Here is a 24,181-nt window from a genome sequence, read left to right as displayed (position 1 = left end):
ATAATTGGGAAAACTAAAAACCTCAGGGTAATTTACAAGTCTGGAATAGCCAACCTCTATGTCCTCTTTCTACATGAAGAAAGGTTCATAAAAATTCTTTGACAAGTTAAGATTATTTGTTGAAAAGATACTTCTATTGCAAAGCATAGTTTATCCATATTGTGCCTGATTAACCCCCATGGGACATGACATCTCAGCTAAATGAGTCAATCTGCTTGGTGAATATTCTGATCCCAACCTAATTCTTCTGCTCAGCTGGACTTCCTCAACAACAACAGTAGTTATCCATCACTCCAGCTTAAAGGATACTGACAACTTTAGGAATATTATTTTATTTTGAAAATGTGATTACTGCTATCCCAAAGTTGGCGAAAAACTTTCTCTTTCTTTTCAGCATTCTTCTTCATTTTCTCTACCTCTAAGCAATAATACATGAAAATATAAAGAAGAAAATCAGTTGCTGAGTTGTTTACCTTTTCTCAGCAGTTGACATATGCCCCAGATGAGGGAACTGTCAATGTTCATTCCCTTATACAAGAAAAATATGCTTTGTCTTTAAATTTTGAGGTTCATGTTAGAGTTATATGTCTAAGTAACACATACAATCTTCATTTGTTCTGATAATTCTTCTCCTTAAACTTTTATTCCCCTTCTAATAACTAATTTTATATTCATAGTTGATGCTGGTTTCAATAATGATTACCCTAGAATATTTCTATAGTAAGGTCAGTGGAGTATATGTTATAGGAACGGCTAGATCTTAATGAACTTTTCCCTTGTTTTACCAGTGGATGATTATTGAAAATACTTTTGAGCCCAAACATATGAATATTATATAGAATTTCATTATGTACTAGTAGTGTTCTATAGTAATACTTGAATATAGGTGAAAATCCCAGGAACTCAAGAGTTGGAAGGAGATTTATAAGGCATCTGGAATTATATACACAAGATTAAGCATAATCATTGTCACTATTCCATTTGTCACTAGCTTTAATTCTAAGTAAAAAAGAAATAGGGATACCTTTTTAAGCCTACTCTTCTTTCATTTTGATGATGCTCCCACTTTAACTTTAGAAGCACTGAAGAATGAATGAGTGAAAAGACATGCATTCAGAAGTCTGTACTTCATCAAATGCAGCCCTGACTGTTTTTACTTTGCTTGTAGACTGGAGAGTGTCCGCCAGTGTGGAGTTGCACTCTGCATCATGCTGGGTTTCTCAATCCTCACAGCATCGATTGGCAGTTCCATAGTAAAAGACCGAGTGTGTGGAGCGAAGAGGTTGCAGCACATCAGTGGACTTGGCTATAGGACCTATTGGTTTACTAATTTCATTTATGATATGGTATGTTACTGAAATAGGATTTGTGGATATGGGCTAGCTGCTAAGTGGGTTGGGAGATCCGATTACCTCAGACAATTTAGAAAATAAGGTGCAATTTCATGGACAGTGTTTATAGTTTTATTTCAGTATGTGACAGATAAATAGGTAGGTTTCCAAAGGACTCATAGGATTTAGAGCTGGAACGGACGATAGAGATCATTTAGTCCAACCCCTTCATTTGATAGAGGAGGAAACTGATGACTGTCCTTTTTTATCACCAGGAATTTGGAGACGGGCTTCACACAACTCAGATTTTCAGCTAAAATTAACCCCACTTTAGAAGGATCTTAAGGCTGACTGTACATGCAACCACAGGCATCATCAGCCTTCTCCAATTTTGCTGATGGCTCTCTAAAGCTCTGGACTTGAGTTTTCATCTGTCACTTAGAAACTATGTGACTCTGGTTGTTATTTTACCTTTCTAAAACTCAATTTCTTTGTCTATAAACTGGGGATAACAATACTTGTCCTTCACAGATTTTTTTAGGGAAATTACTTAATAGAATTTAAAGCATTATATTAGTGTCAGTTTGGTTTTTTTTTAATTGTTGTTATAATGGAAGGAAGCTTGTTTCCTAGACAATAAATTGGCATCTAGATCTGGAAGGATGCATTTTCCCCCCACTTACCGGTTGAACTCTAAATTTCAAGCAAACTGCAGACTGTGTATTTTTTACTTCCTATTCTTCTAGGGGTGTGTTGGTGCTGGCCTATACAGGCCCAGCAAAACTGATTTTTAAATTTTCAGTGCAAATAGCTATACCTCAGAAATCAGCAAATGCTGCCAATTAGGGCTTGATTTATTATTTTGCTGTTTGTCTAGAATTAAGAAAATGATGGAGAAAATGCTATTAAGGCACATTAAGCTTAAAGGCATGTTACAGACACATTTTTTTTTTTAACTGAGAAAGCCAGTTGTTAAACATTTACCCCAACCAGAAGAACCTTTGCTAGCATCTGGGTTGTCTTGAGAACTGAATGAGGCTTGCTTCTTAAGCACATCTAGGCTTACTTTCAAATTGCCTCATTGCTTCCTGGCCTTTCACTCTCCTTTCAGAAGAAAGATTTCTGTGCTATGCCCAGGAGTTTCTAAGATTTGTAGCACAATCATTTCTTTTGGGGAAAACATCAATCAATAACCATGGCCAGATAAACAACACTGTCATTTCAAAATAGATAACAATAAATAAAGTGTGGCTTTTCCCACTGGAGGAAAGAACACCTGGGAGTAGAGTGAGCCAAGTCCTGTGTTCAAAGCCCTGATCTGCTCCTTATTACCTCCATGATCTCGACCAACTCACTCACCATCCCTAGACTCCACATTCTCCTCCATAAAATGAAGGAAGGGATTGTACTGGATCATGTATAAGTGTTCTTTTAGCTCTGAAGTGTATTTTAGAACCAGCAAAATCATGTTCTGATATACTGCAGCTTGCAAAGTAACCATCGAATGAATACTTAAAGTGAGGTCAGATAAAAAATTCTATTGCCTTTTAAAGCTTGTATAAAATTATTAGAACTGTCTTTTCTTCTTAATGTATAACTTCTCCAATTTGACCTCTGGTCTCATTGCAACTAAGTAAATATGTACAGAATTTCAGCTCCCATTTACTGATTCAGTTAGTACAGAAAAACTTTTAGATGAATTCTTTTGACATTTGAAAGGATAATCAACAGGGAATTGATGGATGTATGTGCTGGGTTTTTTTCCCTTCATTTCTAAGGGATTGAACACACATAAAAAAATCTTGAGTGCTATGAAGAGTCTTCCTCATTAATATGCATTCTTGATTTTCAATATTAGCACTGTCCTGTGAATGAGAAAAAGGTGTTCAGTCATCTTTCAAATAGTATTGACCCATATGCATAGTAAAGCTTGATAACATAACCTTAGTCATGTGATATTGACCAAAATTTAAAAATATCTATCAAACCATTTCAAATTTTTTAAAATAATACACATTCCTTAGGAAATGTATAATTATTTAAATTAATTGATGATTTAAATAAGTTCTTTGGTTCATAATGCGTTCCTAAAAAATGTAGGCCCTTAAATATTATACTCAAGGCCTCCTAAATGCTTTTGCTCAGGTCAGATACAAAATTATAGATATTCAGCTGGGAGGATAACCTTCATGCATAAAATGTCTTGAAAGGAAAATATTATGAATGCAAGATGAAGGGGCCCCTCCAAGATAAGTAGATAATGATAAAGAACTCATCTGATCTGCTGTTTGCTGTTTTTTTCTTTAAGCTATTTTACCTGGTTTCAGTCAGCCTGAGTATTGGAGTTATTGTTGCTTTCAAGCTAACAGCCTTCACTTTCCGAGAGAACTTGGCAGCCACTGCCCTCCTGCTGGCCCTTTTCGGGTATGTGATTGGAAATGCCACTGTGGAATTATGGTGTGTTCCTTGCAAAAGAAAAACCCTAGGATTTCTTCGAAACTGCTGTTGGGTGCGTGGTTTTCTCTCTCTTCCAGCAATTATGCTTATGTGAGAGATATTGAGAAAACAAGCTCCAGCATGATGATGAATGCTCTGTGGGAAGAGGGAGAGAATTGATACACTCATAATGAGAACTGCACTGTCCTGATCTCAGAAAGGCCCTCCAGCTGTTTGATAATGTTATACTATATGAAATAGATTCTGTCTTATCGTCACTTTGAGACTAATCTAGGTGTTTAAACTAGGAAAATTGTTAGTCCTGAAATTGCAATGGAGGTGTTTCCATCATGAACTTCTATGCCTTGCAAATATCCTATTTTGCTTCCTGTGATATTAGTGACCAGTTGGGGTTTGTCTGAATGCTCGCTTTTTTATACTTAAAAAAGTATAAACAGGATATACTCACCTTATGATGCCCCAATTACTTTCTAGAAACTAATGGAAAATTAATAGTTCTCAGTAAATTGAACATTTTATAGTTCTAATCTCTTCATCAAATAAAATATGTTGGGGTATAGTAACTAAATCACATATATACATATATACACATATATGTATGTGTATATACAGAGAAATGTATATATACTCATATGTACATGTATACATACATACACAGTACATGTACATATAAATTATGTTATAGGTAGCTAGAATATGGTCTTTAATTTATACACACATACATATGTATATATGTATACGTATGCATATGTATATATGTGTGTATATACATATATACACATATACATACACATGCATATACATATACACATGCATACATACATACACATGCACATGCACATACATATACATATACATATATGTGTGTGTATATATATATATACATATACATATATATATATGTATATATATATGTATATATATACATATACATATGTATATATATATATATGTATATATATATATATATATATATACATATGTATATATATATATATTCTTCCCTCCCCAGGGTATAAGATCTTAAACAAGTAAATTATTATCTAAAATTTTTTTTCATTTTAGCAAATGAAAAGCTGTATAAAATCTTAAGTATCAGAAAGGACTTTACAGGCTCTAGTCTAATCTCACTCCTAATGAAGTTCAGTGTAGTAGAAGGAATATGATATCTAGAGGGAGAGGAGGTAGGTTTGAATAGTGGTTCTGCTTCTTACTATCTATGTGGCATTGTACAGTCATTTAACATTTTTAAGCTCTAATTTCCACATCTGTATGATGACAGGGTTGGACTAAAGAGGCCTATTAGCTAATACAGATTATAGTATTAGAAAGGACAGGTGGTACTCAGATCAAGAAAACTCTGGTTTTTAAATTATTTACAGTAATAATAGTATTTATATAACTCTTACTATGTGCCCAGCACTGTGCTAAATACTTTACATTTCTCATGTTACAGTTGAGGAAACTGAAGTAAATAGAATAAGTGACTTGTCCAGAGTTACATAGCTAGGAAGAGTCTGGGGGCAGATTTGAACTCAGAACTTTTTGACTCTAGGGTAGAATTCTATGCATTGTGGCACCTAGCTACAACTTCCTGTCATTAGCTGTCTTAGAGAGAGAGGTAATAAAAGTGTTATTATATTATATTATATATTATATATACACATAAGCAATTTGAGAATTACACATGTTGTATCTTGTTGGAACTGGAATTGTCATTCAGATGTCTTGTCTGTATTTAGTGTCCATTGGGGTCTCTCAAAGTCAGATTCTATTTGTGTTCATTTCTGGACTGATACTGTATTTAAGGTGAGCAGAGCAAGAATGAGACAAATCAGATGATCATAAATAATTGGTAAGCACTCTGAATAGCATATAATAAACTGTCAAAAGATTTTTGGGGAAATCTAGGTAATTTCAAAAACGTGGAAGACTAGCATGTAGAAAGGGAACAAAAAAAATGTCAGCATGTATTACCAAATATAAAACTAAGCCAATTATTGGAAGCTACAGTGAATCATATTTTGACTGACTAAAAAGAACAACTTTCTTACAATTCAAGCTGTTTAATAATAGAAAAGATTGATGCATAAAGCAATGAGGTCTTTGTCTATGGAAGAGTTCAAGTAAGGGATGGTTGACTATCTATAAGGGATGTTATAGAAGGAATTCCTGCATTCAAAGGGAGGTAGGGGTAGATGTTTTATGAAGCCCTTTCTAATTCTAAGATTCTGTTTATCAATTTATTTGTTAGAAGAAAAAAGTAATCATAACTAACATATCTACAAATCAAAAGATTACAATATGTAGAGCAGGAAGGGACATTAGGAGCCATATAGTTCAATCAGCCATTCATTTTACAAATGAAGAAATGGAGACAAGAAAGATTAAATAAATGGCACAAGGTCACACAGATAGTGAAAATGAGATGAGGTTTGAATCCAGGTCCTCTGACTCTACAGTTGGTGATTTTCCATTGGTTACTTATATAAAGTATTGCCTCCCTTCTGCTCTTTGTATGTAAGTAGTTTGGTTGTTGAAGAGAATCAAAAAGAACATTTATGTATGGAAGACTGATAAACCAACTTGTAAAGAAACAGTATTGAGGAGATAGACTGCTGAAGTCCAAAAAATTGCCCCTCAGATGAATATACTAGAAGACCTTTTTGAAGTTAGAGTAACAACTGGCATAATGTTAGCTGCAGGGTATTGTGGTCCATCAGCTCCTTTGCATTTTCTATTTTTAGAGTTTTAAGGTTTATAACTGTGAAGTCACAAGTGAAATTGCTTTTGAGGACTGTGGGAAGATGTTACAAGGACTGATGGGTTATAACTGAAAGTCTGTTTCTCGAGTTTTACTTGCTAAGGCAAAGATAAGTAACTGACCACCAGAAGGATCTGATTTGAGACATTGGAACATGTAAGGCAAGAGAAGACAGAAGAGAGAAAAGCTAGAGGAAAAGAAAGAAAGATGTAGGGGAAGAAACTGATGAGGTGAGGGAGTCAGAAAAAGCTGAAGGCAGAAGATATTGAAGGCTAATAGACAAGCATGTTGACTGGAAGAGGGGCCGGCACTGCTTTGATAACTGACTGCAGAAAGGGTACTTCAGCTGAGGGAGCATTTCAGCACCTGTGCTGACTGGAGGAGAGCTAAAGCCTGCTGATATATTTAGAGCTGTTTAGCTTATGGCTCTATAACACCATCTAACCTTAGAGATGGGAAACTTTAAAGAGTTACTGGCTCACCTCTACTTGACCTTTGTAGTTTCAGAAGGAGAAACAAAGAGAAGACAAATTTTGCATGTTTTACCATGAACTGTGCTTTCTGAAGAAGAGGTTTTGCTTTTCTGGAAGCTGATCGGAGAAAGTTGAATCCTTTTGAGTGAAGACTTGTCTGGGCATGTCTACCATGCCCAGAGAGTCAACCTGAGGAATTTTGCTGTTCTTTGGAATAAGGGAATTGCTTGTCACTGGATGAGTCCAATGTTGGTAATATTTCCCTCTTGCTCAAAGAATGTGTTACTTTCCCAGTGCCCTGTTAAGGATGGTTGTGAGTTAAAGGCTTTCATCAGCTTAAAGGAAGGTTGGGGCTCAGAGGAAGAGAAGGGGACAGTATGAGTACCATGTTGAGTACACTATAGGTATTCTGCCTGCATGAGTGTGTCTAAGGGCATTCCAGGGCTGCATGTTCCTTAAAATAAATTTTTACTGTAGACAGAGATATTACAAATTCCTTGAGAGCAAAACCTATATCTTCTGGCTCTCAGTGCCATGTCTAGCAACTTTCTCAAGGCAGACATTGCTTTTTAAAGTTTGTTTATAGAATAAATGAAATTTCTGACCACCTACATATTTTCAATTTTAAGATAGTCTTTAGAAAACTCAATATATGTTTTCTAATCAATCAATCATTGATCATCTATTATGTATCAAGCACTGTGTTAGGGAGCTGATGATACAAAGATATGAATGAAGTAATTGTTGCCCTATGAGTACACACATAAACATAAGAAAATGCAATTATGTACAAGGTTTTTGTAGGATTTTATTTTATTTTTTTTTGTAAATGTACTAACATGGGGAGGGAATCAAGAAAATTTTCTTTAGAAAATGACATTTGAGCTGCATCTGAAGGTGTCTAAGAAGAGAAAGTGAGGAGGGAGTACATTCCAGATATAGCAGACAGACTATTTGTAGACTGAGAGAAGATACAGGTTATTGTGTGTGAAGATCACCTAATAAGGCAGTTTGGCTGGAATACAGAGTGTATGAAGTACAGTAGGATATAACAAGGTCAAGTGGACCCAGATTGTAAAGTGGTGGTGTCAAACTCAAATAGAAATGGGGGTGACTAACCCATATAAAAGGATTCCTGTGGGCTACGTATTGGCTTAGAAAACTGCATTAACACTGTCTGTGTTCTTGTGTATTGTTATTTATTTTGTTAAATATTTCCCCATTACATTTTAATGTGGTTCACGAAGGGAGCAACCTGCAGCCACGTGTTTGACATCTGTACTGTAAGAGTTTAATGCCAAACAGAAGAGTTTGTATTTTATCCTAGTAGCAGAAGGAAGCCACTCATTTTTTTTTTGAACCATAGAGTGATATGATCCAGACCTGTGCTTTAGGAAATGCATAGATTCAATTTATACTTTTATGCATCTAGAAATGTCAATAAGTGTATGTGCTTCCATTTTCAGACATTCCCATTTATCTGAAAGTCATAATTTAGATATTATAAGGGAGTGAATGTCTTTAGCTTGTTTCCTAATGTGATTTTTTTTACATAGTCATTACTTTAAAGCTTTTCGTTGAATACATTCTCTGTTCTCTGAATGCCTTATAAGTAAGGAACTTCTAAAATTTTCCTCCCCCAATTATGAGGCTGATGGATACTACATGTCATTTGTAAGAAATTCATATAACTTCATCTGTGACATTTTTGACTTGTTATTTTTTGAAATGTATGAATGCCACAGTGTGACTGATTAATGAATTCAGAACATAATGGATGTCTTAAGAATACAGGGAACACACTAAGAAATCTGTATCTTTGGCAGCTCTTAAGGATTTGGCATCATTCACTTCATGCTGCACTGTCATCATTTTCAGGGACTGGTAAAACATTAGGAAAACCTCAGTTATTTAAACCACACTGAGGTTGTGCAGGCTAAAGTAATACGTCATTCCATGATAAAAATGACACACATCCTGACAGTACTGTTATCTTGTGCATAGGTGGGTGGGGAGGGGGGTTAAAGGAGAAGGAAGGGCTGATATGTGGAACTCTTAGGGAAATGGCAATGCTTTCAAAGTTAAAGTCACATTCTCCTCAGGTGGCATTCTGAAGGAATATAGTTCTAAATGTCAGCTCCCTGTAACTGGCTGAAATGGTTCTGAAAAATCAAGAAACTGAGTGGGAAAGCCAAATGAAGCCAGGACTCCAGATCCTTGGCTCATCCAAGAAGTTATTATTATTATTTTAAAACCTGTTTGTTTCAAGGACTTATTGAGCACTTTCCTAGCTGATGCTAGGGAAAATTTTCCAGAGAACAGCATGGTTAGATTTCAATGTGCATCTTTTTAACTCCACTTTATGTTATCCTGCATATCAAATTTGGACTTCAGGGACCTGTGGATAATGTTAGAGATGGTTTTCTCCTTTGTTTGATGAAACGAAAGGCCATTTCGACAATTTATAAATTAACTAATTTATGCAGCTTATAATCTCTTATGTGAACAGTATTTTATATATGTACATATGGATGTTGATAAGTAATATATAAGGAGACAACATATTATAATGGATAGAAGGTGATTTTAGAGTCAAGAAGACCTGGGTTCTTGTCCTGCCTGTTTCTCCATGGCCATATCACGTAAATTCTCTCTGCTCTACTAAAGCAGGTGATGAAGCTGCTGATCTGTGTTTATGGAAGTTCTTTATAATCTGAGAATTCCTTATGTCAGTGGAACCACAGGTCTAATTTATGCATAGATTAGTTGTAAATATGTTATAATAGAATTTGCAGTAATTGTCTAATAATGCTATATTCTTGTCCATTTTCTTTTGTAGTTATGCCACTCTACCATGGATGTATCTTCTATCCCGAATCTTTTCCAGTTCTGATGTGGCTTTCATCTCTTACATCTCTTTAAACTTTATCTTTGGTCTTTGCACCATGTTAATGACAATAATGCCAAGATTACTTGCTGTGGTCTCCAAAGCACAGGTTAGTGAACCTACTTCTCCCGAAGGTTTGATAAGGTCAAATTAATTTCCAGAGTAAATATTAGTAGAATGGTGGCTCTGAAACCACATAATCCAGAAACATGCATTGAGTTTCCTTTTGGAAAGTAATGCTATTTTAAGAGAGGGGGCAGTTCAAACCTGAGCAATTTTCGTGGAGACATGCCTGATTCTAACTTAGATAAAGAGTAGGGGGAGGGTCAGGCTGGCATAAATATCCTTTGGAATATTCAGAAAACATATAGATAGGAGTAGAATCACCTTCAATGTAGATGCTCTAACAGCATGATGCATATGGGCAGTGCCTTCCCAAAGCACCAGGCATTTCAGGGGGCCAGAGTTTATACCTTTATAGGATTTTTTGAGATGGACTTAATTTTTCTCCATGCTCTTGTCAAGGGCTTTGTGGCATAGTTTTGGAAGGGATGCATTAAAATAAAATTCCTTTGTTAGTGGCCACCTAGGTGGCCAGCAGCTGGGGAATTTCCTCTGCTAGAGAATGAGCTTCATTCACTGCTCTAAGCCAACTCCCTTAATTGATTATCATGTGCAGACCTTTGGACCAGGCTCACTCCATATTGATTCTCACCAGGGTTAGAGGGAAAGAAAGGCAACTAAGTAGGAAACACCAAAACAATATGCTGATGCTATAGCAATTTTATTTTCTTTGAGGCTGGGACTCTGCATCTTTTCTTTTTGCTTTATTCGGCCTTCATTGTTCAATTCTTTCAAATCCTTTGGTTCTTTAGGGGATAATTTTGCATAAACATTATTGAGCCTGGAATTAGACAATCTGCGTTTGAGACTTGACTCCCTCCCCTACTCATGACCTAGGAAAACAATTCACATCTACTTTCTGGGCTTTAGTTTTTTCACCTGTAAAACAGGGTGTGGAGAGGTATTGGGCCTGAGATTTGATAGGAGTAGGGAACTCACAGCTGAGGAAGCACTCTCTACCAATATAAGTTATTACATTCTCTGCAACTTATAGTCTTAGAATTGCCTAGAGGCAGCTAGCTGGCACAGTGGATAAATAGGAGGCTGGACCTGTAGTTGAGGAGACCATAATTCAAATCCTGCCTCAAACATTTGGTGGCTATGTGACACTGGGCAAGTCACTAAACCTGTTTTAGCCTCAAGTTCCTCATCTGTAAAATGTAGGGGTGGAGGGAGTAATAATGACACCTTCCTCACAGGGCTTGTTGTGAGGATAAAATGAGCCTATTTGTAAAGTACTTTGTAAACCTTAAATCTCTCTATAAATGCCAGCTACCATCACCATCACCATTATTATTGTCATTGTTATCCATAGCAGTGGTGTAAATTTCAAATAGAAACAGAGGTCACTAATCCATATGTAAGGATTTCTGTGAGACACATATCAACAATTTTAATATGTAATGTTAATTCTGTTTTATTGTATTTTCATTTATTTAGTTGTTTCCCACTTACATTTTAATCTGGTTTAGGAGTGTTGCTTTCCTCAAAGTCTGAGGGCTGCAGGTTTGACACCTGTGGTCTGGAGCACTGAAAGTGAGAATTACTTTCCCAGGGTCTTGCAAAAAGTATATGTCAGAAACAAGGCCTGAACCCAAGCCACTGTGGCCAGCATTCTACCTCTTATTCTATGCTGCCTCTCTACCTGTAAAATGGAGTTAATATTTTTACTACTTGCTACATAGCCTTGCTGTGAGGCTCAACTGATATATGTGACATTATTTGTAAACAATTATTGTCAGTACTTAAATATAAACTATGATAAAAAGCTTCCACCAGGGGTTATGCAAAGTGAGGGAGATTGCTCAGTGACAAAAGAGGGGAAGAGTAGTTAAAATTCTGAACAGACTTTCCATTCTCACAAGATAGAAAATGATAGATGAATTCAAGTGACTGGTGTTATACTTAAGGTACATTGTGAGTAACCTAGACTAGAATGAGCAGAACTGAGAATTTAGCCACCATTTATAGCACTGCTACTGTGGAAAATGTGTTCCAGGTAAGCCAACTTACAAATAGACAGTTTGAAAGACAACCTATTGCTGAGTTAAAGGCCTGTATATAAATCAAACAGTACCCTATGTGTATAATTTAGAGTTAGCACTGCCTTTTTATTCTTTGCTTTGTTGAGAGCCATAAGGTAGCAATGCCCCAGATAGTGACTCCTTTGAGCTTTCAACAGTTAGTATTAATCAGGAAAACCTTTCTTTTGGAACAAAACCTTCCTGTTATGATATTTTCTCTCTGGAGCCTCACCCTTTTCCTTTTGACTTCCTTCTGGAGTAAAGACATTACCTGACACTGCTAGGTTCCCTATTTTCTCATTGACCTTTCTGATTACATTTTTTTTAACATGAAAGCCCAGGGTTAGTCATTGTTTCAGCTGACTGAAAATTGCTACTTGGGTTAAAGCTCATGAATAGCTCAACCTGGAGATTTTTTGATACAGAACACCTTTTACCTTTTAGATACAAAATTGAACCTTTAAAATTAACAAAAGATACGTCTTCATGAATTCTACAATCTCTAAATATTTATAGCCTTTTGTCCATCTAGTTCTTTCCTTGTTAGAATGCCTTAAAATGTAGTAGTACTAGTAGTAGTACTAGTAGTAGTAGTAATAGCTAACATTTCCTTAGGGTGGAAAGTTTCACTGATAAGAGACTCATTATTAGAAGTTGACTACTGGTTGATAGATATTTTTCACTCACAACTTATTTTAAAAAATTATCTGCTCAGGTATAACAGGGTAAAGATTTTCATCAGTGGAAGAAGTGTGTACTGATATGGTACACTGATATGTGCCCTAATGAAATCAGAGATTCTTGAGGCATTGAGCACAGACATATATACACAGAGGCATATTATAAAACAAGATACTTATATGATTATTCTCTAGGTAATATTTAGACAAGTCCCCAAAGGCTCAAAGTATACAACTTGGCAACAGTGCCAACTTAACACATAAAGTAGTTGACAGTTATAACAATTGACAGTGGCACTGAAATAATTTTTAAAATGGAACTAACAAGTCACTACCAATAATGAGTTTTTCACAATGAAATAAGGACTCCCTGATAAACCATGGTTGTACCCATTCTAATAACAATAGATCATGGCTAGTCTGATTCTTCCTTGAGTGTTTGTGGAAAAAAAATGCTATCTCAAACATCATATATCCCTATTCAGACTGATAACAAGCCACTGTAGCAGAGTAATAAATGTCCCTAGCCGTTTTCATTGATTTGTATAAGTATTATTAGTTTTGTTCTCCCAATAACAGTCATATTATTTTCATCTCCCTAATTTTAGTTACACATTTTGTATCCCACAAACAGGACGATTCATATGAAAACCCATAGTAACAAATATTTCCAGCATTTACAAAAATAGGAATGGTGTTTAGCTTCAATAGTATTGACAAGGTTTACTCTTTTGAACATGAAAAAGACTACTGTTTTAATCACTTCTCTCTAATTACACTCCCTGGATAATTGCAAGTCTACACCTTTGTATTTAAGTCCTGGCATATCCGGTGCAGTGAATCATATACACATACATATTATACCAACTTATTATTTCATAAAAGACACCTTTTTAAAAAATTTGGAGGTAACAATTAAAGAAAATCAAGGAAGAATGGGATGAAAAGATATGGATATCACTCTTACTCAGATTGTAACAGTATTCCTATAGTTGTGAAAGATGCTTTCCTAAGAGCTTAAACGATATTATTTTTTTTTTAGAACCACTTTTTACCCTCCTTGTATTTCATTCACTCCAAATGTCACTGATGAAATTCTAGACCTGGTTTTGCTGACTTACTCTCTCTATCACCTTACCCCTCCATGCTCCCTTCCCTCTCTCTATCACCTTACCATTTTATTTCATCTGAATTTAGAAGGCTTTTATACTCTCTAGATATATATGTATTGTTCCCTCTTAAACCCATTCCAGATGAAAGTAGGTTACCAGAACTACCAACCCTTCTCCCCCATCTAATTCCTCTGTATAGATTATTCTTCTTGCACCTCATTTATATAAAATAATTACTATTTTTAGCTGTTCCTAAATGGTTTTAACTTTTTAAATCATATCATACTCAAGTCTACCCCAATCTTTCTTACAAACTACCCAATTACTAATGACAGTCTTAGACATACATTTAAATTTTACATATATAAAAAGTAAATGGTCTGTCCTTATAGAATCCCTTGTAACCAATCTTTGGTATGTACCTTATGTTTCTCTTGGCTTTTGTATGTCAAATCTTCTATTAAGTTCAGGTGGTTTGTTTTTAGGTTTGTTTGGTTTTTTTTAAAGTAAAGTCTTAAAAATCTTACAGATGATCCAATGCCCATTTTTTTCATTCAGGATCATGCTTAACTTTGGTGGGTATGATATTTTCAGCAGAAGCCCTGGCTCTTTTCTTTTCAATATATAGTGTTCCAAAACCTGTGGTCCTTTAGTGTCCCTACTGTTAGGTCTTGTGTGAGTCTAATTGTGGCACCATCATACTTAAATTATTTTTTTCTTCTTGTTTTTAATATCTTATCCTTGAGCTGGGGGTTTTGGAATTTGACTACAATATTCCTATGAGTTCTTCTCATAGGCTCTCTTTCAAGTGGTAATCGATGGATTTTTTTCTAGTTCTACTCTCCCCCTTGTTCTAATGCTTCAGGACAATTTTCTTTAATTATTTCTTGTATTATTGTATCAACATTCCATTTTTGATCATAGCCTTCAGGTAGCCTGATTATTCTTATGTTTCCTCTTCTTGATCTGTTCTCCAAATCAATTATTTTTCTTATAGGATGTTTCACTTTCTCTATTTTTTAATCCTTTATGCTTTGTTTAATTATATCTTGATCTCTTACAATTTTGCTGGCTTTGCCTTGCCCGATTCTAATTTTTAAGGCGGCATTTTCTTCCTTAAGATTCTGGATCTTCTTTTCTAATTGGTTAACTTTCTTTTCATAATTTTCTTGTTTTTCTAGGATTATTCTTACTATTTTTTTTTAGTTTTTCCTCCATCTCTCTCATTTGATTTTTAAAGTCTTTTTTAAGATCGTCTATGAATTCTTTTGGGGCAGGTGACCATCTGACATTACTCTTTGGGGTAGCAGAGGGTTTCTTTGCTTCAATATCCTCCTCTGAAGAGGAACCCCTGTCTTCTCTATTCCCATAATAACTTTCTCCTTTGCCCGAGCATTTTTGGGTAGTAGTAGTTTAATTTGTGTAATCGCCTCTGGCCCTGGGGTATGTGGAATGGTGCCTCTTGCCTCAGACCTTCAGTTCTCCCCTCTAGCCTGGAACCAATCCAAACCTCCAGCTTCCTGTAAGTGCCCACAGCCAGGGGCATTCTGCCCCACTGCTTCTGCACTCACCAGGTGTGTACTGCTTCCTTCTTGCTCCTGCCACTCTCCACCACATAGCTGGATCTGGTATTCCGTGTCAGCAGAGGTTCCCCCAATCTTCCCCGGCTCAGACACCCAACTCCCGTCGCTGTCCCAGAGGTAAAAGTTCCTTCGGCTGGGGTAGAGGCAGCCTCTCAACCCCGCTACCCCCTGGGCTTGCCTCTAACCTGGAGGTGTTTACTTTTCACAGGAAACAAACACCATCCTGAGATTTTTCTTCTCATCTACTCCAGTTGACCCAGGAAGATCCCTGTTGTGCCCTTATTCTTATTTATTTTCACCCACACTTTATTAGTTCTAAGGTGCTATTTTATCTCTTGTGGGGGAAAATCTTGAGGGCTTGGAATTTTCTGACCTACTCTGCCACCTTCCTAGAATCCTCTCCCCAAGTACCTTTTCTTGCCAGATGATCTTCAGAATCTTCTTAAGAGGATTCAAATAGAAGCACTTCAGTCTCCTAACATGGTGCTGATATGCTGTCCAGGTTTCTCAGACAAACATTGTTGAAGTCAGCACAATGGCTTTATAGACTTTCAGTTTGATAGACAATCTGATACCTCTTCTCTCACACACTTTTCTTTGGAACTCTTCAAACACTGAGCTAGCTCTGGTAATGTGTTCATCAACTTCATCATCTCTATGTATACCCCTGGAAAGTATACTGCCAAGGTAAGTAACTTATTCACAGCATTCAAAATTTCTCCATTTGTTATAATCAATTGTTCTATGCGTGAATGGTGTGGTGCTGGCTGGTAGAGAACCTCTATTTTCTTAGTGTTGATTGGCAGGCCAAAATTAGCACAAGTAGCTAAGAACTGATCAGTACTTTGTTGCATCTCAGCCTCAGAGGCTACAATGAATGCATGGTCATCTATGAACAAAAATCATGCACCAAACCTGCTATGCTTTAGTCTTGGCTATCAGTGCAATAGCTGACCTTGATGCCATTTCTGTCCTCCTTGAAGGCATCCAACACAACTGAAAACATCATGCTGAAAAGCATAAGAACAAGCACATGGCCTGCTTCACACCACTGGTGACAATGCAAGAGTACCGTCCATTATCCAGAATGTGTGCAAGCACGCCATTATGAAAGTGATGTACAATAGTGGTGAACTTCTCTGGACAACCAAATTTTGCCATGATTTTCCAACATATTACATATTACAGCAACATATCACAAAGATCACACGCTATTACCAGGCTAGATTGTAGAGCTAGCTCAGTATTAAAAGCATAATTGACCACATCAATAACAAAAAACCACAAAAGTCACATGATTATCTCAAAAGGCTTTGACAAAATGCAACACTCATTCCTATTTAAAAAAAAACTCTAGAAAGCATAGGAATAAATGGAGCTTTACTTAAAATGATAATTAGTATCTATCTAAAACCATCAGCAAATATTATCCCTAATAGGGATAAGCTAGAAGGCTTTCCGATGAGATTGAGGTAAAGCAAGGATGCCCATTGTCACCACTATTATTCAATATTGTACTAGAAATGCTAGCTAGAGCAATAAGAAAAGAAAAAGAAATGGAAGGAATTAGAATAGGCAAGGAAGAAGCAAAACTATCACTCTTTGCAGATGATATGGTGGCATATTTGAAGAATCTTAGAGAATCAATTTTAAAACCAGTTGAAATAATTAATAACTTTAGCAAAGTTGCAAGATGTACAAAAAAACTCACATAAATCATCAGGAGTCCTATATATTACCAACAAGTCCAGCAGCAAGAGATAGAAAAAGAAATTACATTTAAGATAACTGTGTCAGTCATTTCCAATCTGGTCAACTCTTCTTGACCCCATTTTGGGGTTTTCTTGGCAAAAATACTAGAGTGGTTTGCCATTTCCTCCTCCAACTCATTTTACAGATGCGGAAAGTAAGGCAAATAAGGATGAGGTTAAGTGACTTGCCCAGGGTCACACAGCTAATAAGTGTCTGAAGTGGGACATGAAAAAAATTGGGATTCTAATGCATTGTCAAAGGAGTTGTGAATTTATCCATACCCTTTCACCCATCAATAGCAATACTATGTCTGTATCCCAAGGAGATGAAAGGAAGGAAGGAAGGAGAGAGAGAGGGAGAGGGAGAAAGAGAGGTAGGGAGAGAGAGAGAAGGACCTAGATGTACAAAAACTTATAGAAGCTTTTTTTGTGGTAAAAAAGATTGGAAATTGAGGGGATGCCCATCAATTGGGGAATAGCTGAACAAGATGAGGTATAAGATTGGAGACTCAGGAATCATTTGCATGGAGGTAATAGTTGGAACTCTGAGAGAAGATGAGATCACCAAAGGGAAGCATATGGAGGGAAAAGAAGGCTAAGAGCAGAGGCTCAGGGAATGTTCCACTTAGAGTGTGAAGGAATAAGGGAAGCAAACTAAAGAATCAGAAAAGGAGACGTTAAATAAGTCAGCAAAACCAGTCTAGAATTTCATCAGTGACATTTGGAGTGAATGAAATACAAGGAGGGTAAAAGTGGTTCTAAAAAAAAAATAATATCGTTTTAAGCTCTTAGGAAAGCATCTTTCACAACTATAGGAATACTGTACAATCTGAGTAAGAGTGATATCCATATCTTTTCATCCCATTCTTCCTTGATTTTCTTTAATTGTTACCTCCAAATTTTTTAAAAAGGTGTCTTTTATGAAATAATAAGTTGGTATAATATGTATGTGTATATGATTCACTGCACCGGATATGCCAGGACTTAAATACAAAGGTGTAGACTTGCAATTATCCAGGGAGTGTAATTAGAGAGAAGTGATTAAAACAGTAGTCTTTGTTCATGTTCAAAAGAGTAAACCTTGTCAATACTATTGAAGCTAAACACCATTCCTATTTTTGTAAATGCTGGAAATATTTGTTACTATGGGTTTTCATATGAATCGTCCTGTTTGTGGGATACAAAATGTGTAACTAAAATTAGGGAGATGAAAATAATATGACTGTTATTGGGAGAACAAAACTAATAATACTTATACAAATCAATGAAAACGCTAGGGACATTTATTACTCTGCTACAGTGGCTTGTTATCAGTCTGAATAGGGATATATGATGTTTGAGATAGCATTTTTTTTCCACAAACACTCAAGGAAGAATCAGACTAGCCATGATCTATTGTTATTAGAATGGGTACAACCATGGTTTATCAGGGAGTCCTTATTTCATTGTGAAAAACTCATTATTGGTAGTGACTTGTTAGTTCCATTTTAAAAATTATTTCAGTGCCACTGTCAATTGTTATAACTGTCAACTACTTTATGTGTTAAGTTGGCACTGTTGCCAAGTTGTATACTTTGAGCCTTTGGGGACTTGTCTAAATATTACCTAGAGAATAATCATATAAGTATCTTGTTTTATAATATGCCTCTGTGTATATATGTCTGTGCTCAATGCCTCAAGAATCTCTGATTTCATTAGGGCACATATCAGTGTACCATATCAGTGCACACTTCTTCCACTGATGAAAATCTTTACCCTGTTATACCTGAGCAGATAATTTTTTAAAATAAGTTGTGAGTGAAAAATATCTATCAACCAGTAGTCAACTTCTAATAATGAGTCTCTTATCAGTGAAACTTTCCACCCTAAGGAAATGTTAGCTATTACTACTACTACTAGTACTACTACTAGTACATTTTTAAGGCATTCTAACAAGGAAAGAACTAGATGGACAAAAGGCTATAAATATTTAGAGATTGTAGAATTCATGAAGACGTATCTTTTGTTAATTTTAAAGGTTCAATTTTGTATCTAAAAGGTAAAAGGTGTTCTGTATCAAAAAATCTCCAGGTTGAGCTATTCATGAGCTTTAACCCAAGTAGCAATTTTCAGTCAGCTGAAACAATGACTAACCCTGGGCTTTCATGTTAAAAAAAATGTAATCAGAAAGGTCAATGAGAAAATAGGGAACCTAGCAGTGTCAGGTAATGTCTTTACTCCAGAAGGAAGTCAAAAGGAAAAGGGTGAGGCTCCAGAGAGAAAATATCATAACAGGAAGGTTTTGTTCCAAAAGAAAGGTTTTCCTGATTAATACTAACTGTTGAAAGCTCAAAGGAGTCACTATCTGGGGCATTGCTACCTTATGGCTCTCAACAAAGCAAAGAATAAAAAGGCAGTGCTAACTCTAAATTATACACATAGGGTACTGTTTGATTTATATACAGGCCTTTAACTCAGCAATAGGTTGTCTTTCAAACTGTCTATTTGTAAGTTGGCTTACCTGGAACACATTTTCCACAGTAGCAGTGCTATAAATGGTGGCTAAATTCTCAGTTCTGCTCATTCTAGTCTAGGTTACTCACAATGTACCTTAAGTATAACACCAGTCACTTGAATTCATCTATCATTTTCTATCTTGTGAGAATGGAAAGTCTGTTCAGAATTTTAACTACTCTTCCCCTCTCTTGTCACTGAGCAATCTCCCTCACTTTGCATAACCCCTGGTGGAAGCTTTTTATCATAGTTTATATTTAAGTACTGACAATAATTGTTTACAAATAATGTCACATATATCAGTTGAGCCTCACAGCAAGGCTATGTAGCAAGTAGTAAAAATATTAACTCCATTTTACAGGTAGAGAGGCAGCATAGAATAAGAGGTAGAATGCTGGCCACAGTGGCTTGGGTTCAGGCCTTGTTTCTGACATATACTTTTTGCAAGACCCTGGGAAAGTAATTCTCACTTTCAGTGCTCCAGACCACAGGTGTCAAACCTGCAGCCCTCAGACTTTGAGGAAAGCAACACTCCTAAACCAGATTAAAATGTAAGTGGGAAACAACTAAATAAATGAAAATACAATAAAACAGAATTAACATTACATATTAAAATTGTTGATATGTGTCTCACAGAAATCCTTACGTATGGATTAGTGACCTCTGTTTCTATTTGAAATTTACACCACTGCTATGGATAACAATGACAATAATAATGGTGATGGTGATGGTAGCTGGCATTTATAGAGAGATTTAAGGTTTACAAAGTGCTTTACAAATAGGTTCATTTTATCCTCACAACAAGCCCTGTGAGGAAGGTGTCATTATTACTCCCTCCACCCCTACATTTTACAGATGAGGAACTTGAGGCTAAAACAGGTTTAGTGACTTGCCCAGTGTCACATAGCCACCAAATGTTTGAGGCAGGATTTGAATTATGGTCTCCTCAACTACAGGTCCAGCCTCCTATTTATCCACTGTGCCAGCTAGCTGCCTCTAGACAATTCTAAGACTATAAGTTGCAGAGAATGTAATAACTTATATTGGTAGAGAGTGCTTCCTCAGCTGTGAGTTCCCTACTCCTATCAAATCTCAGGCCCAATACCTCTCCACACCCTGTTTTACAGGTGAAAAAACTAAAGCCCAGAAAGTAGATGTGAATTGTTTTCCTAGGTCATGAGTAGGGGAGGGAGTCAAGTCTCAAACGCAGATTGTCTAATTCCAGGCTCAATAATGTTTATGCAAAATTATCCCCTAAAGAACCAAAGGATTTGAAAGAATTGAACAATGAAGGCCGAATAAAGCAAAAAGAAAAGATGCAGAGCCCAGCCTCAAAGAAAATAAAATTGCTATAGCATCAGCATATTGTTTTGGTGTTTCCTACTTAGTTGCCTTTCTTTCCCTCTAACCCTGGTGAGAATCAATATGGAGTGAGCCTGGTCCAAAGGTCTGCACATGATAATCAATTAAGGGAGTTGGCTTAGAGCAGTGAATGAAGCTCATTCTCTAGCAGAGGAAATTCCCCAGCTGCTGGCCACCTAGGTGGCCACTAACAAAGGAATTTTATTTTAATGCATCCCTTCCAAAACTATGCCACAAAGCCCTTGACAAGAGCATGGAGAAAAATTAAGTCCATCTCAAAAAATCCTATAAAGGTATAAACTCTGGCCCCCTGAAATGCCTGGTGCTTTGGGAAGGCACTGCCCATATGCATCATGCTGTTAGAGCATCTACATTGAAGGTGATTCTACTCCTATCTATATGTTTTCTGAATATTCCAAAGGATATTTATGCCAGCCTGACCCTCCCCCTACTCTTTATCTAAGTTAGAATCAGGCATGTCTCCACGAAAATTGCTCAGGTTTGAACTGCCCCCTCTCTTAAAATAGCATTACTTTCCAAAAGGAAACTCAATGCATGTTTCTGGATTATGTGGTTTCAGAGCCACCATTCTACTAATATTTACTCTGGAAATTAATTTGACCTTATCAAACCTTCGGGAGAAGTAGGTTCACTAACCTGTGCTTTGGAGACCACAGCAAGTAATCTTGGCATTATTGTCATTAACATGGTGCAAAGACCAAAGATAAAGTTTAAAGAGATGTAAGAGATGAAAGCCACATCAGAACTGGAAAAGATTCGGGATAGAAGATACATCCATGGTAGAGTGGCATAACTACAAAAGAAAATGGACAAGAATATAGCATTATTAGACAATTACTGCAAATTCTATTATAACATATTTACAACTAATCTATGCATAAATTAGACCTGTGGTTCCACTGACATAAGGAATTCTCAGATTATAAAGAACTTCCATAAACACAGATCAGCAGCTTCATCACCTGCTTTAGTAGAGCAGAGAGAATTTACGTGATATGGCCATGGAGAAACAGGCAGGACAAGAACCCAGGTCTTCTTGACTCTAAAATCACCTTCTATCCATTATAATATGTTGTCTCCTTATATATTACTTATCAACATCCATATGTACATATATAAAATACTGTTCACATAAGAGATTATAAGCTGCATAAATTAGTTAATTTATAAATTGTCGAAATGGCCTTTCGTTTCATCAAACAAAGGAGAAAACCATCTCTAACATTATCCACAGGTCCCTGAAGTCCAAATTTGATATGCAGGATAACATAAAGTGGAGTTAAAAAGATGCACATTGAAATCTAACCATGCTGTTCTCTGGAAAATTTTCCCTAGCATCAGCTAGGAAAGTGCTCAATAAGTCCTTGAAACAAACAGGTTTTAAAATAATAATAATAACTTCTTGGATGAGCCAAGGATCTGGAGTCCTGGCTTCATTTGGCTTTCCCACTCAGTTTCTTGATTTTTCAGAACCATTTCAGCCAGTTACAGGGAGCTGACATTTAGAACTATATTCCTTCAGAATGCCACCTGAGGAGAATGTGACTTTAACTTTGAAAGCATTGCCATTTCCCTAAGAGTTCCACATATCAGCCCTTCCTTCTCCTTTAACCCCCCTCCCCACCCACCTATGCACAAGATAACAGTACTGTCAGGATGTGTGTCATTTTTATCATGGAATGACGTATTACTTTAGCCTGCACAACCTCAGTGTGGTTTAAATAACTGAGGTTTTCCTAATGTTTTACCAGTCCCTGAAAATGATGACAGTGCAGCATGAAGTGAATGATGCCAAATCCTTAAGAGCTGCCAAAGATACAGATTTCTTAGTGTGTTCCCTGTATTCTTAAGACATCCATTATGTTCTGAATTCATTAATCAGTCACACTGTGGCATTCATACATTTCAAAAAATAACAAGTCAAAAATGTCACAGATGAAGTTATATGAATTTCTTACAAATGACATGTAGTATCCATCAGCCTCATAATTGGGGGAGGAAAATTTTAGAAGTTCCTTACTTATAAGGCATTCAGAGAACAGAGAATGTATTCAACGAAAAGCTTTAAAGTAATGACTATGTAAAAAAAATCACATTAGGAAACAAGCTAAAGACATTCACTCCCTTATAATATCTAAATTATGACTTTCAGATAAATGGGAATGTCTGAAAATGGAAGCACATACACTTATTGACATTTCTAGATGCATAAAAGTATAAATTGAATCTATGCATTTCCTAAAGCACAGGTCTGGATCATATCACTCTATGGTTCAAAAAAAAAATGAGTGGCTTCCTTCTGCTACTAGGATAAAATACAAACTCTTCTGTTTGGCATTAAACTCTTACAGTACAGATGTCAAACACGTGGCTGCAGGTTGCTCCCTTCGTGAACCACATTAAAATGTAATGGGGAAATATTTAACAAAATAAATAACAATACACAAGAACACAGACAGTGTTAATGCAGTTTTCTAAGCCAATACGTAGCCCACAGGAATCCTTTTATATGGGTTAGTCACCCCCATTTCTATTTGAGTTTGACACCACCACTTTACAATCTGGGTCCACTTGACCTTGTTATATCCTACTGTACTTCATACACTCTGTATTCCAGCCAAACTGCCTTATTAGGTGATCTTCACACACAATAACCTGTATCTTCTCTCAGTCTACAAATAGTCTGTCTGCTATATCTGGAATGTACTCCCTCCTCACTTTCTCTTCTTAGACACCTTCAGATGCAGCTCAAATGTCATTTTCTAAAGAAAATTTTCTTGATTCCCTCCCCATGTTAGTACATTTACAAAAAAAAATAAAATAAAATCCTACAAAGCCTTGTACATAATTGCATTTTCTTATGTTTATGTGTGTACTCATAGGGCAACAATTACTTCATTCATATCTTTGTATCATCAGCTCCCTAACACAGTGCTTGATACATAATAGATGATCAATGATTGATTGATTAGAAAACATATATTGAGTTTTCTAAAGACTATCTTAAAATTGAAAATATGTAGGTGGTCAGAAATTTCATTTATTCTATAAACAAACTTTAAAAAGCAATGTCTGCCTTGAGAAAGTTGCTAGACATGGCACTGAGAGCCAGAAGATATA

At 36.2% G+C, this 24,181-nt stretch overlaps 1 protein-coding gene across 1 annotated transcript in view; it reads left to right on the top strand.

The window, feature by feature from the left end:
• Positions 1-24,181, top strand: part of ABCA13 (ATP binding cassette subfamily A member 13) — a 482,687-nt gene that overhangs the window by 276,098 nt on the left and 182,408 nt on the right. Inside the window, 3 exon segments of the mRNA XM_078151686.1 lie at positions 1,169-1,346; positions 3,640-3,755; positions 9,865-10,021. Of these exon segments, the coding sequence (XP_078007812.1) occupies positions 1,169-1,346; positions 3,640-3,755; positions 9,865-10,021 (451 nt within the window).

This window comes from Phascolarctos cinereus, unplaced genomic scaffold (assembly GCF_003287225.1).
Source record: "Phascolarctos cinereus isolate Bilbo 61053 unplaced genomic scaffold, phaCin_HiC Scaffold_4;HRSCAF=312, whole genome shotgun sequence".
In the NCBI taxonomy this organism is placed as follows: domain Eukaryota; kingdom Metazoa; phylum Chordata; class Mammalia; order Diprotodontia; family Phascolarctidae; genus Phascolarctos; species Phascolarctos cinereus.
This window is presented reverse-complemented; position numbering and strand designations above follow the sequence as displayed.